This window comes from Coptis chinensis, chromosome 2, assembly GCF_015680905.1.
Source record: "Coptis chinensis isolate HL-2020 chromosome 2, ASM1568090v1, whole genome shotgun sequence".
In the NCBI taxonomy this organism is placed as follows: Eukaryota; Viridiplantae; Streptophyta; class Magnoliopsida; order Ranunculales; family Ranunculaceae; genus Coptis; species Coptis chinensis.
Window position 1 is genome coordinate 93,005,650 of NC_141457.1, and position 15,898 is coordinate 93,021,547.

At 33.0% G+C, this 15,898-nt stretch overlaps 2 protein-coding genes across 12 annotated transcripts; both read left to right on the plus strand.

Moving 5' to 3' along the window:
• Positions 1 to 29: 29 nt before the first annotated feature.
• On the plus strand, positions 30 to 4,477 carry LOC147519030 (uncharacterized). Of its 10 annotated transcripts, none has more exons than XM_086590685.1 (11): positions 30 to 188; positions 277 to 362; positions 440 to 538; positions 615 to 680; positions 757 to 823; positions 900 to 966; positions 1,043 to 1,109; positions 1,186 to 1,264; positions 1,416 to 1,485; positions 2,294 to 3,435; positions 3,831 to 4,477. In XM_086590685.1, exons 10-11 carry the CDS (start codon positions 3,336 to 3,338, stop codon positions 4,244 to 4,246), a joined length of 516 nt encoding a protein of 171 aa, XP_086446811.1. In that variant the 5' UTR covers positions 30 to 188; positions 277 to 362; positions 440 to 538; positions 615 to 680; positions 757 to 823; positions 900 to 966; positions 1,043 to 1,109; positions 1,186 to 1,264; positions 1,416 to 1,485; positions 2,294 to 3,335; the 3' UTR covers positions 4,247 to 4,477. The 10 variants fall into 10 exon arrangements, with proteins under 10 accessions (XP_086446811.1, XP_086446819.1, XP_086446810.1 ...); XM_086590693.1 differs by having other exon boundaries at positions 1,231 to 1,264; XM_086590684.1 differs by lacking the exon at positions 900 to 966.
• Positions 4,478 to 11,127: 6,650 nt separating this feature from the next.
• LOC147519031 (vesicle transport v-SNARE 13-like) lies at positions 11,128 to 15,561 on the plus strand. 2 transcript variants are annotated; one of them, XM_086590695.1, is made up of 5 exons: positions 11,128 to 13,244; positions 14,134 to 14,211; positions 14,302 to 14,370; positions 14,526 to 14,714; positions 15,230 to 15,368. In XM_086590695.1, the coding sequence occupies exons 1-5, from the start codon at positions 13,209 to 13,211 to the stop codon at positions 15,266 to 15,268; spliced, it is 411 nt and encodes a 136-aa protein (XP_086446821.1). In that variant the 5' UTR covers positions 11,128 to 13,208; the 3' UTR covers positions 15,269 to 15,368. The 2 variants fall into 2 exon arrangements, with proteins under 2 accessions (XP_086446821.1, XP_086446820.1); XM_086590694.1 differs by having other exon boundaries at positions 11,132 to 13,244; positions 14,526 to 14,703; positions 15,230 to 15,561.
• Positions 15,562 to 15,898: the final 337 nt, after the last annotated feature.

The following is a 15,898-nucleotide window of genomic DNA, read 5'->3' on the forward strand; positions in this document are numbered from 1 at the left end:
GCCAATCATGAGTCATGACCTCAGACCTAAAAGCAACTTGCTAAATTTGCAACTCTGTTTGTACACGTCGAAACCAAACTTTTTATCAAAACAAGGAAATAAGATGACCACCCACCACAGATGATAGAATTCCTTTTTCTTCTCCAATATGCCGATCAACTTGTTCTCATCCTTCTTTTGTTCTTTTGGTAATTTGTTTCATGGTTCGATTTTTTTTTGCTTCTTCTGTTATCACAGATCTAAAATTCCCCTTTTTGTTCTCCAATATGCATATAGACGACGAAGATCAACTTACTGGCTTTATACTTTCTCATCCTTTTCTTCTCCGGCATATTGGTTTTATACTTTCTCATCCATCCAAGGTATGTAATTTTCTTTCCATAGTTGGTTCAAAGGTTGGAAATTTTTGCTGTTTATATTGTTTCTTCTCTTCTGACAGATCTAGAATTCCCTTGAGGAACCCTTTTTCTTCTCTAATATGTAATATGCATCCAGAGGAGGAAGAATAACTTGTTGCCTTTATACTTTCTCATCCAAGGTATGTAATTTTCTTTTCATAATTGGTTCAAGTTTTGAAATTTTTGCTGTTTATATTACTTCTTCTCTTCTGACAGATCTAGAATTCTCTTGAGGAGCCCTTTTTCTTCTCTAATATGCATCCAGAGAAGAATAACTTCAAGGTATGTAATTTTCTTTTCATAATTGGTTCAAGTTTTGAAATTTTTGCTGTTTATATTGCTTCTTCTCTTCTGACAGATCTAGAATTCTCTTGAGGAGCCCTTTTTCTTCTCTAATATGCATCCAGAGGAAGAATAACTTCAAGGTATGTAATTTTCTTTTCATAATTTGTTCAAGTTTTAAAATTTTTGCTGTTTATATTGCTTCTTCTCTTCTGACAGATCTAGAATTCTCTTGAGGAGCCCTTTTTCTTCTCTAATATGCATCCAGAGGAAGAATAACTTCAAGGTATGTAATTTTCTTTTCATAATTTGTTCAAGTTTTAAAATTTTTGCTGTTTATATTGCTTCTTCTCTTCTGACAGATCTAGAATTCTCTTGAGGAGCCCTTTTTCTTCTCTAATATGCATCCAGAGGAAGAATAACTTCAAGGTATGTAATTTTCTTTTCATAATTTGTTCAAGTTTTAAAAATTTTGCTGTTTATATTGCTTCTTCTCTTCTGACAGATCTAGAATTCCCTTGTGGAAGCCGTTTTCTTCTCCAATTTGCAGATCAACTTGCTGGCTTTAAGGTTTTTTATCCATGGTAGGATCTTAGTAGCAGATAATAAATTTTTCTTGTCATCCTTTAATTGGATTTGCTCAATAGACTTTTGGTTGTTTTTTGTATATATATTTCCAAATTCTCATTCATTTTGGTCTGGCATATTTAAAACCCCTTGGATTTCTGGTAACAGATCAATGGACTACATCCACCTCCACCTCCAATTGCAACCGGAAATACAATAACGGAGAGGAAGGATGCAGGTATTACTTTTTACCATCACGATATGAACTTTATTGATAATTGGCTATTGGTTATATTCTTTCTTTGTCTCTGTTCTGGGGATTTGTCAACCCAGTACTTGAGGTTTCCATATTGACTGTTTGTTTGTTAATTTTATTGAATGTTTCTTTCGTTACTCTTTCTGGGTTTCTACTGTGGGTGGTCCAGAATTAGTCGGGAGGGGGATTGTCTTACTTTAGACTCTTAGGGATGGGATATACAGAAAATTTCCAACCCAGATGGAAGTTAAGGCATCCCAAGGTGAAATCAGTTTCAACTCTTTGTTCCCTACTCTACAACTTTATCAACCTCACCTGCCCAAAACTATTCCCTTTCGATGACACAATATCTAATGGCTTGTACTTGCACAGTATGTGTCCCATCATAGATTCTTAACAAGAGGGATATATGCTAGTAAACAACACATTTGTGAGTTTGCACTTGCACAACAACTCAGTAAAACACGTTGGTTTGTCTTTGTTTTTGTTTGGTGTCAGTTTTAATCTGCTTTCCCTAGCTGGGTTTCTTTCTCAGATCCGCCTTTTCTGTATTTCCCTTCACACTTGGTATTTGTTTAGCAGCAGCAGATCTTAACTCTTATCAGATGATAATTGTTTAGTATCAGTCAGAGGCAATTTTAGCTGTGGTAGATATTACGTCCTTCTCATTATAAAAGGCTGAAAATGGTGTAATCATGCTTAGAACTACTTCCTTTACAGCTGTGATTTTATTTATAACTACTACCTTTCTTTGGAGTTCTAATTTTTAGTTTTTTTTTCTTCTCCCCAGGTCTTTTTTGTGAAACCTGTTGTCGAATGTTTTGTTTATAACAAAATATTAGATACTGGAGCGCAAAAGTTTTACAATGATAGAGTTGGGCTTTTCTCTATTCAGAGTTCTGACATCAGATGGTTTGTTTGGGATTTCAGCTGTGATATATGCGATTCTTAAGTCGCTTAGAAAGACAATTTTAAGTTGGATTAAAGCTGCTGCTTTGACAAAAGAAAGTATGGAGGAAGTTAAAAGTTCCCTTGTCACGTCATACATGGGTGGAGGATTTTGCCTGTGATGCACTACCATCCACTTGTTGTGGTTGTTTAACCGCAATCCATTGGTTCAAAGGTGGCATTAAATTTCCCAATCCACCGGGGCTCTGTTTCTGGTGTAGCGCCTCATTTCTATTGTTCCCAGTTTGCGCATAAAGATTTTGTATAGCACAAGCCGGAACACCTCATCTGCTGCGCCAATGGTCAGAGAGATCGATTAAAGTGGATGAGAACACTGAGATGTCTGCATTCTGCAATTGTTGTGATGAGCTGTATGATACTCCTTTTCTCGATACTTCTACTTGGCACTGCTTGTGGTGCCAACGACTTGTACATGTCAAATGTCATAAGAAACTTGTAATTTTTGTGACTTTGAGCTCCCATAGAAGGCTTGTTCTTTCGGCACTGTCTGTGAAAGAAACAGACAAAGGGACAACAGCCGGTGGAGTGCTGAGTTCCATCAAAGAAGAGATTATAGATTCATCAGTTTGTGGGCAGATAAGAAGGCGTAACCGGAACTAGAATTCTAGTCATCGTTCTACTTTTGGTGGGAATTCCTAGTGGTAAAGTGTAGATTGTTCCTGCTACAAGTATGGCAGTTGGCTTTGTGCTTAATGGCCTTGTTGGTTTGGATAAGTCGTGCAAAAATGATAATAACGACAATTACTCGAAGGAGGGTGGAGTTGTATCCAGTATTAAAGGCACCCAAAATGGGATTATGTGAACAAATTGAACCATGGCCTCCAGCTGGATAAAAAAGTATATGTTAGTGGATTTGACACAGGATGCGAGACTGCTTTTGTGGTTTTTATCATTACGAAAAGTGGAGCTCAATATGGGCCTTCTATCCGGAGGAGATTGCACATGCTGTTGACCCCTGTACAGGTAAATAACTTAACTTTGTTCTAGCTGGCAAGGCAGCCCTGAATGGCCAAAATATGCATCTGATCATGTGAACCATGCCGTGGAGGTTATCCGTTAACTTTTTGGAAATGCTTCTTTACCTAATTCAGTTACATCGGTTGTGACAAATTGGGGTCACACTATGATATCTTTGGTAGGCCTGTTAAGAATTGTTTTTTTTGCTGGTGAAGCTACCTGTATGCATCAAGACTAAAAAGTAAACTAAAAAAGTCTTCAAACATCTATGAACTAAAAAGTCTTCAAACATCTATGAGCTAAAAAAAGTCTTCAAATAAAAAAGTCTTCAAACATCTATGAACTGAAAAAGGTCTTCAAACATCTATGAACTGAAAAAGGTCTTCAAACATCTGCTGCAGCTGATGCTGATGCTGCTGCTGATGCTGCCACTGCCACCACTGCTGATGCGGCCGCTGCTGCTGCTGATGCCGACGATGCTGCTGCTGATACCGCCGCTGCCGCTGCTGATGCAGTGGCTTTATTTCCACCTCCTTCCGCAGCAGATGCGGCTTCTTCCTCAGCAGATGCGGCTTCTTCCGCAGCAGATGCGGCTTCTTCCGCAGCAGATGCGGCTTCTACCGCAGCAGATGCTGCTTCTACCGCAGCTGCTTCTGCTTCTGCAGCTGACGCTGCTTCTGCGGCTGCCGTTGCTGCTTCAGCCGCTGCCATTGCCGCTGCTGCTGCCATTGCCGCCGCAGCCTTCGCTGCTGCTGCAGCCTTTGCTGCCCGCACGTTGTTCAATTTCATCTTTGTCACAGCGTATTTTTGGTTGTGAGCCTCCTTTTGAATCGCCCGATTTTCAATCTCAAATTCCAGATAGCTCGCAGATTGTTGTCTTTGTGTGTTCTTCCGAGTCCTATCCATGATGCTGTAAAAAAAAAAATTATTAGCCAAATATCAGGTGTGATATTTCACATGAAATATCAGTGAAATTTCTAATATCTCAGATGAAATGATATACTTATATGTTTTTGGTTAGATCAGTGAAATTTCTTTTATGATGAAATGATATACTTGGGTTTTTGGTTAGATCGATCTTGAAAATGTAATATTTTCAAGATCGATAATGGGTTAGTAAGTAATTAACTAATGTATTTTTTGTTAGATTGATTTTGATAATAGAAATTTTAGATTGTTAACTAAATAATATAAATAATTTTAGAAAGAGAAGAATATACCTCGATAGTTGTTGAAGAATTGGTTTTGTAAGTCGGTCGAAAAACGAGACGAGGGCGACGGTTGCGAGATCCGAAAGTTTCTAATTATGTTTTTTTTAACTTTCTTAACTAGCCTCATGCCACGTGCCTATAATCTCAAGCCCCACCATTATTTTTCTTTCTAATTTCAAATTTACAATAAAAGTGAATTACTATTTTACCCCTATGTGCAATTATTTTTCCAGCCCTGGATCCCACTAAGCCTACACATTTGACAATTGTGAAAATACAATTTTCCCCTAAACACATTTGACAATTGTGAAAATACAAAAAACAAAATAAATTGTGAAATTACCAAAATGCCCCTACATCCATACCAATTAGGGGTAATGGGCCAATCACCTTTTAAAGCCTTTTTTATTATTTATTAAAGATATAAGTCTAGGTTTTAAGCCCCCTTTAAGCAGCTTTTAAGTTGATGGCTGGGCCTATATATTTTCTTTCTTTTATTGCGTCGGTTTAAAACTCATTTATATTACAAAAAATTCAAAGATTTGTCAAAGTTCCACCACTTTGAAATTTGAATAACAACCAATCTAAGAATAATTTCGATAAGTCCAACAATTTAAAATCATATCCACAATCTAATAAACTCAAGACATGTAGACTCATATTTATATTTCAAAATTACGATTAAAATGCACAAGACACATTTTGGAATGAGCTTTGGCCGACATAAATCCGTTATTTCTTTGTCTCAAATCTCACCAAAATTACATTTAACATTGAACACAAAGACAAATAAGAGTATGGAATGAGTTTTCTTCGACGAACCTATTTTTCATTAAATTTGGTCTTTCGGCTTTCATTATTGTTTTTTGGCAGGTTTTTTGTGAGGTGTGAGATAAAACAATTAGGTTTTACAAGTTTTTATGATATAAAGACAAGTTATTAGAAAAGCACTCCATACGGTAAAGTGATAAATTACAAAAAACAAACGGTGTTATTTTAATTGAAAATATGTAACAAAAAGAGTTGGATAGTTTTAGTTGTGTATTTTTTATAAAAGAAATTATAATTAAATTCGGCCTATGTTTGAACCCTTAGGCCCGCGCTTTTAAAGCATTAGAGGGTCGGGCCTCTGCCTAAACTCTAGCTTTAGTTGTAAGGGCTTTATAGGGCTTAGAATTCGGTCGTGGTAGGGCCAAATTTTTACCAATCACCTTATTTTTCTATTTATTAAAGATATACTAGGTTTTGATTAAGCCCATGGTCAGGTTACATTGACCGATAGTTATTAATATCGGTTGTTCTAAAAACGCTTAAGCTGTAGTTAGGCCCTACTCAAAAGAGTGCTTTGCTGGGCGCTAGCGGATTTTTTTCGACATTTAATCATTCAAAAAAAAAAAAAAATAATAATGGACGCTAATTTTTAAACGACTAGGGCTTTCTAGGCAAGTCGGTTGGGCACCTCTAAGATTTGGCCCTTAAGCGCCACCTAGACCGATTTTTAAAATAGTGATTAATATAGATCAGCTGATTAAGTACCCAACAGTTTTTAAAGAAAAAGCCCATTGACCTGCTTAAGCCTATTACTCAAGCCCACGGATCTAATTTACATCGTCAGTAAATAGGGGTGGAACTAGGGGTGATAATTTGGCCCTCAGGCCCTTAACCCGGCCCTCAAAAATGCACGTCAAAACCCTCAAAAGTTGGCCCTCACAGATTTGAGGGGCGGGCTAGGGTCTAGGTTCTGGAGCATGGGCCCGGCCCGCATTTGGCCCTTCCAAGCCCTCACTTGGCCATCAATATTTTTTTTTTTTTTTCGATAAGATATATTTTATTTTTTTACATTATATATGTAGATATGTAGGGTACCACAATTATCCCTATTTGAACTAAATATTTTCACTACTAATGATGTTTAATAATAGTAATTTACCACATATCATATGGGGTATTTTGTAATTTGAGTAAAAGAGCTCAAATATAAAAAGAAAAGTGAACTATGATTATTTTGTGTAAACCCAAAATAGGGGTGATAATTTATGTATTATACTATATATTTATGTATTATACTAAATATTTGTGTAAACCCTAAAAGAAAACCACATCTTCTTGTTATTTTACATTATATTTATGTATTATATTATAATTATCTAAATTGTATAAAAAAAATCATTAATAGTAATATTATATAGAAAAACGAGGGGTTGAGTGAATAGTGAATGTGTGTGGACGTAGGGGCATTTTGGTCATTTCACTTTTTTTTTTAACTTTTGAGGGGTAAAATAGTAATTTGATGTTTATAAACTTTTAAAAAAAAGTCTGTGGACGTGCACAGTAGCTAGTCCTTACATATATATTATAGCTATACCCTATTGACTCTATTTTTCAAAGCTTTACAGAGTCTCCAACTTTTTCTAAACTCTAATACTAATTACGGGAAAAAATAAATAAATAAATAAATATCCAAATCTTTAGATATATATTATAGTTATACCTCACCAATCTATTTTTTGGAGCACTCTAGAGACTCCAATTTTTTCTAAACTCTATTACTAATTATAAAAAAGTAGGATATAAATAAATAAACAATCTCATCTAGAGTTTTACAGAATGTCCAACTTTTTCTAAAACATATAGCTAATTACGGGAAAAAAAAAACTAAATTGCAAAAAATAATATTTTCAACCAAAAACGATTTTCCTAAAATCATTACACCACAAAGAATAGTTTCCACACTAATCTCAGATGAAGTTTAACATAACAAAGTTTCTTTCTAAAAAATGATAATGAAACAATGAAAAAAAAAAAAGGAAAAAATGAATTGAGTTCTTTGAACATTTACTTTATGCATTTGTTAACCACACACGTAAATCGAAAAAGGGAAAAAAAATAAACTAATCATAAAATAAGTAATAGTGTACACCAAACACAAATAAAATTGTATTGTATACAATATATATATATGGGCATAACAAATAAAGTTGAATCAATTTGAGGTGTAAAATTTAGTCATAGTTAAGGATTTCAAAAACCACATGCCACAATAATTACTATATATTCTAATTAAATTTATGAATTTTATAATTTCCAATTTTAGCGGAATAACGAGATTCAGTTAAAACGGACGTTGGCTTAAATAAATTACATAACTATTGATTTAGTTAAAATAGACTTTGGGCTTAAATAAATTATATACCAAACCAAACCATACCAAACCAAACCAAACCAAACCAAACCAAAACAAATTACATGTGGAAAATTAAATTATATAAAAAATAACATCACAAAATATATAATAGCAATTGGAAAAAAAAAAAAAAAAACCCAATAATAACAAATATTTTCAAATATATATAATACTGCATGAAACTAACGTCAAAGAACAATTACCGAGAAACATAAAACTAGATGCAAATGCATTAAACTAACCTCAAATAATATTTAACAGAAAATCGGAAATTATATGCACATACAAACATTAAACTAATAAACTAATCTTAAAAATTAATTAATGGACAATTAGAATATTGATACAACTGCATTAAACTAACCTCAAAAAATAATTAACGGAAAATCAAAACTTGGATGCAAATACATCAAACTAACACCAACAAATAATTGTCGGGAAATCGGAAACTGGATGCAAATGCATTATACTAACCCTCAGAGATTAAATTACCGGGAAATCGGAAATTGGATGCAACTGTATTGAACTAACCTAAAAAAAAATAACTAAATTGCAAAAAGCAATAACAAATTTTCTTTCTAGAAAATGATAATGAAACTACGAAAGAACAAATGAAAAAAATGAATTGAGTTGCTTGAACATTTACTTTATGCATTTGTTAACCACATGTACTGGTAGGGAAAAAAGGAAAAAAAAAAAAATAAACTAATCATAAAATAAGTAATAGTGTACACCAAAAACAAATAAAATTGTATTGTATGCACTATATATATGGGTCTAACAAATAAAGTTGAATCAATTTGAGGTGTAAAATTTAGTCATAGTTAAGGATTTCAAAAACCACAGGCCACAATAATTACGACATATTCTAATTAAATTTATGAATTTAATAATTTCCAAATTTAGCGGAATAACGAGATTCAGTTAAAACGGACGTTGGCTTAAATAAATTATATAACTATTGATTTAGTTAAAGTAGACGTTGGGCTTAAATAAATTATATACCAAACCAAACCAAAACAAATTACATATGGAAAATTAAATTATACAAAAAAGAACATCACAAAATATATAATAAAAAAAAAAAAAAAAAAAAAAAAAACTAATAATAACAAATATTTTCAAATATATATAATACTGCATGAAACTAACGTCAAAGAACAATTAATGAGAAACAGAAAACTAGATGCAAATACATCGAACTAACCTCAAATAATATTTAATGGGAAATCGGAAATTGGATGCACATGCAAGCATTAAACTAATCTTAAAAATTAATTAATGGACAATTAGAATATTGATACAACTGCATTAAACTAACCTCAAAGAATAAATAATGGGAAATCAAAACTTGAATGCACATACATCAAACTAACACCAACAAATAATTATCGGGAAATCGGAAACTGGATGCAAATGCATTGAACTAACCCTCAAAAATTAAATTACCGGGAAATCGGAAACTGGATGCAACTGTATTGAACTAACCTAAAAAAATAACTATAAATTGGAAACAAGATGCAAATGCGTGAAACTAATCTTTACAAATAATTAACGAGAAATCGGAAACTGGATGCAACTACACTAAACTAACTTCAAAAAATAAATTTAATGCAAATACATTGAACTAACCTCAAGAAATAATTAACGGAAAATCAGGAATTGGATGCAAATTCATTGAACTAACCTCAAACAATAATTAACGGAAAATCAGAAATTAGATGCAAATACAACCTCATCGAATAATAAACGAGAAATCAGAAACTGGCCGGATGCAAATGTATTAAACTAATCTAAAAAAATGATTAACGGAAAATCGGAAACTAGATGCAAATGCATTTAACTGAGCTCAACACTATATATGTATTAAACAACAAATGTATATAATAGTTATGCATATACAGTTGAATATATTTTTCAGAATAATTAATATGACAGGACCCGTTCGTAGATAATCTTTGAAGATCCCACATAGTGAGTCAGGTATATAATTTAAAGAATAATTAACGAAAAATCGGAAACTGGATAATGTTTGATGATCTAATATAGTAAATCAAGCATAATTTATTTTTATGTCATGTTTGCAAGGACACTATATATGGATAAGTAGAAAGTTGGTATTACACACCACATTGGATAATTAAAAGGAAATCGAAAACTGGATTCAAATACATTGAACTGAGCTCAAAGAGTAATTAACGGGAAATTAAAAACTTTATGCAAATGCAATAAACTAAACTCAAAAAATAATTAATTAGAAATCGAAAACTGGATGCAACTGTATTAAACTAACGTCAGAGAATAACTAATGGGAAATTAGAAATTGGATACAAATACTTGAAAAATATTTAACAGTAAATCGAAAACGGTATGCAAAAATGCATAAAACAAACTTCAAATAATAATTAACGATGAATCAGAAACTGGATGCAAATGCATTGAACTAACCTCAAAATATAATTAACAAGAAATCAAAAACCAAATGCAACTGCATTGAACTAACCTCATAGAATAATTGACGGGAAATCAGAAACTACATGCAAATACATTAAAATAACCTCAAAGAATATAATAGTTAACGGGAAATCAGAAATCGGATGAAATTACATCGAACTAATTAAAATCTCAAAGCATAAATAATCATAAATCATAAACTAGATGCAGATGTATTGAACTAACCTTAAAGAGTTATTAATGAAAAATCGAAAATTGTATGCAAATATAATGAACTAATCTAAAGACTAATTAACGAATATAGAAACATAAAAAAAAATGGATGCAAATGCACTGAACTAACCTCAATGAATAATTAATGGGAAATCATAAATTTGATGCAACTGCATTGAACAAACCTCAAAAAATAATTAACGGGAAATCGAAAACTTGCTGCAAATGCATTAAACTAACCTCGAAAAATAATTAATGGAAAATCAGAAATTGGATGCAACTGCATTGAATTAACCTCAAAGAATAATTAACGGAAAATAGAAAACTGGATGTAACTGCATTAAACTAAAATCATATATTAACTAACAGGCCGGGAAATCAGAAATTGGATGCAATATCCTTGATGAATATTTAATGGAAAATCAAAAACTGGATGCAAATGCATTAAAATAACCTTAAAGAATAGTTAACTAGAAATTGAAAACCGGATGTAACTACATCGAACTACCCTCAAAGCATAAATAACCGGAAAAACTAGATGCGAACTAACTTCGAAAAGTAATTAACGGAAATCGAAACCTGGATACGATGTATTAAACTAACCTCAAAGAGTAATTAACGAAAATTGGAACCTTAATGCAAATGCAATTAACTAATCTCAAAGAGTCATTAACGAAACATTGAAAACTAGATGAAACTGCACTGAATTAATTTTAATGAATAACTAACGGAAAATTGTAAACTTGGTGCAACTGCACTAAACTAACCTCAAATAATAATTAACGGGAAATCAAAAACTTGATATAACTACATTGAATTAACCTCAAAGAATAATTAATGGAAAATCGGAAACTAGATCCAACTACATACATTGAACTAGCCTCGAAGAATAATTAACGTAAAATTAGAAACTTGATGCAAATGCATTGAAATAACCTCGAAATATAGTTATATTATATATATGGAGAATATAATATCTCAACAAGTATAGTTTTGCATTTTAAGTAGTGCTTATTATAATTATTTAATTATGATTGAGAATGTCTTGCTATTTAAGTAGCTTCAATATCATCTTCGCCACATTGAGCATTCTCACAAAATTTCAATCAAACTTCTATTACTAAACATAATAACCAAAATAAATCGACGGGTTTTACTAAGATTTGGTGCTTTCGTTTGATAGAGAGTGGTGCAAAAAATTTAAACAAGTGATTAATATAATTTTCATATCTCATAGCTATGAATAGTTGCTAATATTTTTTAGAATAATTTAATATAACGACACCCGTTCGTAGGACGGATTCGAAAGCTAGTTGATAGTTATTAATACAGATCAACTGATTAAGTACCAAAAGTTTTTAAAGAAAAAGCCCATTGACTTGCTTAAGCTTATTACTCAAGCCCTCGTACCCAATTTTTTTTAAAAAAAAAGCCCATTGACCTGCTTAAGCCTATTACTCAAGCCCACGAATCTAATAAAACGACATCGTAAGTAAGTAGGTTTCGAAGATTTAACCAACTCTGTACAATTTATGCATTTGACAATGAAGATAAAATACTATTATTTATCTAAAATCTTAAATTAGGAAGCCACACCATAGCATCCACTTCACTTCAAGGCCCAGTGTGCAATCTTGAGTTCATGAGGCGGTCATAGAACATTACCACCTGTCGAAAAGTCAATAAGTTTAAGTGTTTAACACAAATAGAAATAGGTCGATCTCTGGCTCCAATAGCATTCAAAATTGCCCCATACTCAAATTTAAAGAGAAAGAGTCGGGCAAAGAAAGTATATGTACCTTAACCAAATTAGAAAGAGTAAATTTTACACATTTTTTTTAGTAGTGTTAGGTGTGCTTGTCTAATGAGCTTAAAAAATATGTCTTTTCACCAAATAAGACATTTGCAATTTTTGACAAACAAATCTGCTTGTCAAATGATAGTTATATGTCACAGTGCTTCATGTTATGTCGAAAGCAACAACAAATTAGTGTGAATGCAAACGATAACATGCATGGTAACCATTTTAACCAACATATTAAGATAAAAAGGGATGAAGAGAGGTATCCAAAATGAAACCTTAAGTAACTTCAATAAATAGAATCCCCATAACTCACTTTTTGCTAAGTCGTTATTACAGGACTACATGTCACAAAGAAGACAAATATTGGCAGTATTATCTCTATTAGTAAAGTACACCATAATTAACCTGAACTTTTAAATTAGACCAACCTTTTATCTACCACTAAATACCCTTGATTAGATATTAAAATAAAATATTCAATGCCTTTAAAAAGGACTATTCCGTCATTTCGACTTTTATTTCCATTTATACCCTTAAGTTACAACACACTCACAAAGGAGTTTCGTGTAAATTCAGGTTGAAAACCAAATGCACGCACTATATGACTATATGAATTGTACGCCTATATTTATTAGTCATAAATTAATACTTAAATTACCATAAATACACTAATCCTTTCTCTTTTCGTCTCCCTCTCAATCTCTACATATCCCACCTTTTTTTGCAAACAGTAGGTAAAAAAAAATCGTATTATCTCTTGCCCATCTTGAAATACTTGGGATCAACAGCCTTCTCTTCTCGATCTGTCTCTTAAATTAAAAAAAAACCTCTAATCACTTAACCTCCGGTCTCTTAACCTCAACAAACAAATAGAACATTTGACGTTCTTCAGAGAGAAGTTGGTCCTCAAGTCATGGAAAAGATTGAAAAGATTAGGATCCTTGCTCAGGTATGCATATACTTTATCTTCCTTCTTTTCATTACATATAGTTCATTGTAAACATGGGGAAATGCTACATTCTTTTGCATCTTGCCATACAGGTGTTATGATACGCTTTCCACTATTTTTTCAACCTTCTGTTTATTTTGCACTTTGAGTTTTTATTATTTTATTTGAATTGTCTATATATATATTGTCTAATTTGCTGTTTGAAACGTTGGTGTTGCACTTTTCCTTGCATTTGATCTTTTTTCCTCTGTTTTATACTTGCTGAAATTTTGTTGATCTAAGAACTTGAGTACTACTAAATTAAATCTGCAATGTCACCCTATGTGTATAGTGTTTTGTTTTGAGATGTGGGCATTCATCTTTTCCTCCTATTTCTTCATTAGTTTGATGTTTACTGAACTAATGAATTGGGCATGTTCTGTTAAGAGTGCTCTCAATATGAGGACGGCTGGGATTTAAGACACGGCAGAGGTGCTTGAAAAGCAGTTAAAGTCGGAGATATCAAATATGACACTAGAAGATGCTCTTACACTGGCTAGAGCATTCAGTCATTATCTCAATCTCATGACTATTGCCAAAACCCACCACCAGTAATCTGATTGTATTACACTACTTCTTGGCTAATTAGTACAGGCAACCACTTGATCTGTTTTCTATTTTTTTACTTGCATGACTTGAGATATCTTTAGTGTTTGCATACATTGTACGTAAGGCGCGAAATGTACCCTTTTTGTCTAAATCTTGTGACGATATCTTTAATAAGTTGATACATAGTGGGATTGCTCCCGAAGATCTCTATGACATAGTCTGTAAACAGGTTTGTTTTTCCTTTTTCTTTTCCTAAATTGAAGAGGTAATTGATTGTGGTGTTGATCAATTTTTGCTGCAGGTGGTGGAGATTGTTCTTACAGCTCACCCCACACAGATAAACCGGCGCACCTTGCAGTACAAACACATCAGAATCGCTGTAAGATGATTAGTATCGTGGTATAGTTTGTAGTAATTGATTTACGCTAACACATTGTTTAAATTTATAAAAGATATCTTTTGCTTGCAGTACCTGTTGGAGTACAATGCTCACGCTGATCTTAGCCATGAAGATAGATATATGTTGATTGAAGATTTGGTACATACCTATCATTAACTATTGTCATGGAAGACTTGGTTTAGATTTTATGCAATTGTATAATACTGATGATCTTACCCTTTTTGTTTTGTTGTTAATATTTTTCTCTTTCTTCCTATATCGATAGATTCTAAGCTTTGTGAAATTGTTGACAGATTTGCAAAATGGACCTTGAAGCTAGGAGTTTGCAGCAAAATGTGAAGGTTATGCCACTAGCAAAGTTAAGGGAATATAAATCTGATCTAAACAATTTGAAAATTGAAGTTAAAAGGATGACATCAGCTAATTTCAATCAAGCTGCAAGAAATGACTTCCTGGAAGCCGGACTGGCTGGTAAGAAGATGGTATGTCTAGACCAACATCTCGCTCACTAATTATATTCTTATTGCTTCTATATTTGGGAATACTTACGTCCTAGACAGGAGGTCTATAAATACAAGTGTTAGCATTGATATTTTCCCAATATTATCCTGGTTTTATGATAAGGTTGGCCTGCAGTTAGTCTTAATTTCAAAATCTTTTACTTATATTTATAGCATATTTTGTGGCTTTCTGTTTCTCGGTTCTTTGCTCTTCTCATCAGTGGTTTATTAAGCTGGTTATAAGCAATTGAATAATTGGAGTAGTATGTGCTTTTTGTTAGCTTTGATGCATTTATTGTGATTCACTTCATGGAAGGCTTGGACAGAGAACTTTAGTTACCCCGATCTTGGGGAGCGTTTATCTTAGCATCTCTCTCATACCCAAAAATGAAAAAATGAATCGATTGCTAGAGATTGAGTTAACAAAGTGGGTCACCTAGACTGGTTTTTTTGTTACTACTAATGATATTGTGGATGTTTTCTACTGGCGGTTGCAGCCCAGAGAGGAAATTTGGTGGCGCCTGCAGCAAAATTAAAGCAATCCATTGAAAGAATCAAGGAGAGTAGGCCAACCATGTTGGACACTGAAGTACGTGCTGTTTCAGTCCTTCAAGATCTGCGAAGACAACGCCAATCTCTTCTAAATACCCAGGAAGTTGTATGTATTTTCTTGCCACTTTGTTGTCCATGATCGTTGATCCAACTGCTCTTGTAATTTTAATTATTACGATCACAGTTAAAAAAATATTATGTAATAACATAGTTGATGGAGGGATAAAACCGTCTATTTATATATGAAATCCATACGTTTTTCTCTTGATTTACACAATGCTCTCTATTTTACAAACAATTGCGAGATTGTCACTAACTGAAAATTGGATTTTTGTGTTGCCCCGCCCCAAACCAACTGACCACACACGTGGCATAGACACGTGCCAGTTAACTAGTATGAGTAATTGATGTGGTGGGGGGTGGGGAATATTGGCTGTATTATACAAATTATGAGATATGATTGATTGTGGGTGTTACTAGATATGAGTAATTGATTGGGGTGGCAGTATTATATAAATTATGAGATATGATTGATTGGGGGTTGGTGTTACTAGATATGAGTAACAGACTTTTGGTATAGAGGGTCACATGGATAGAACTCTTCAGCAGCTATT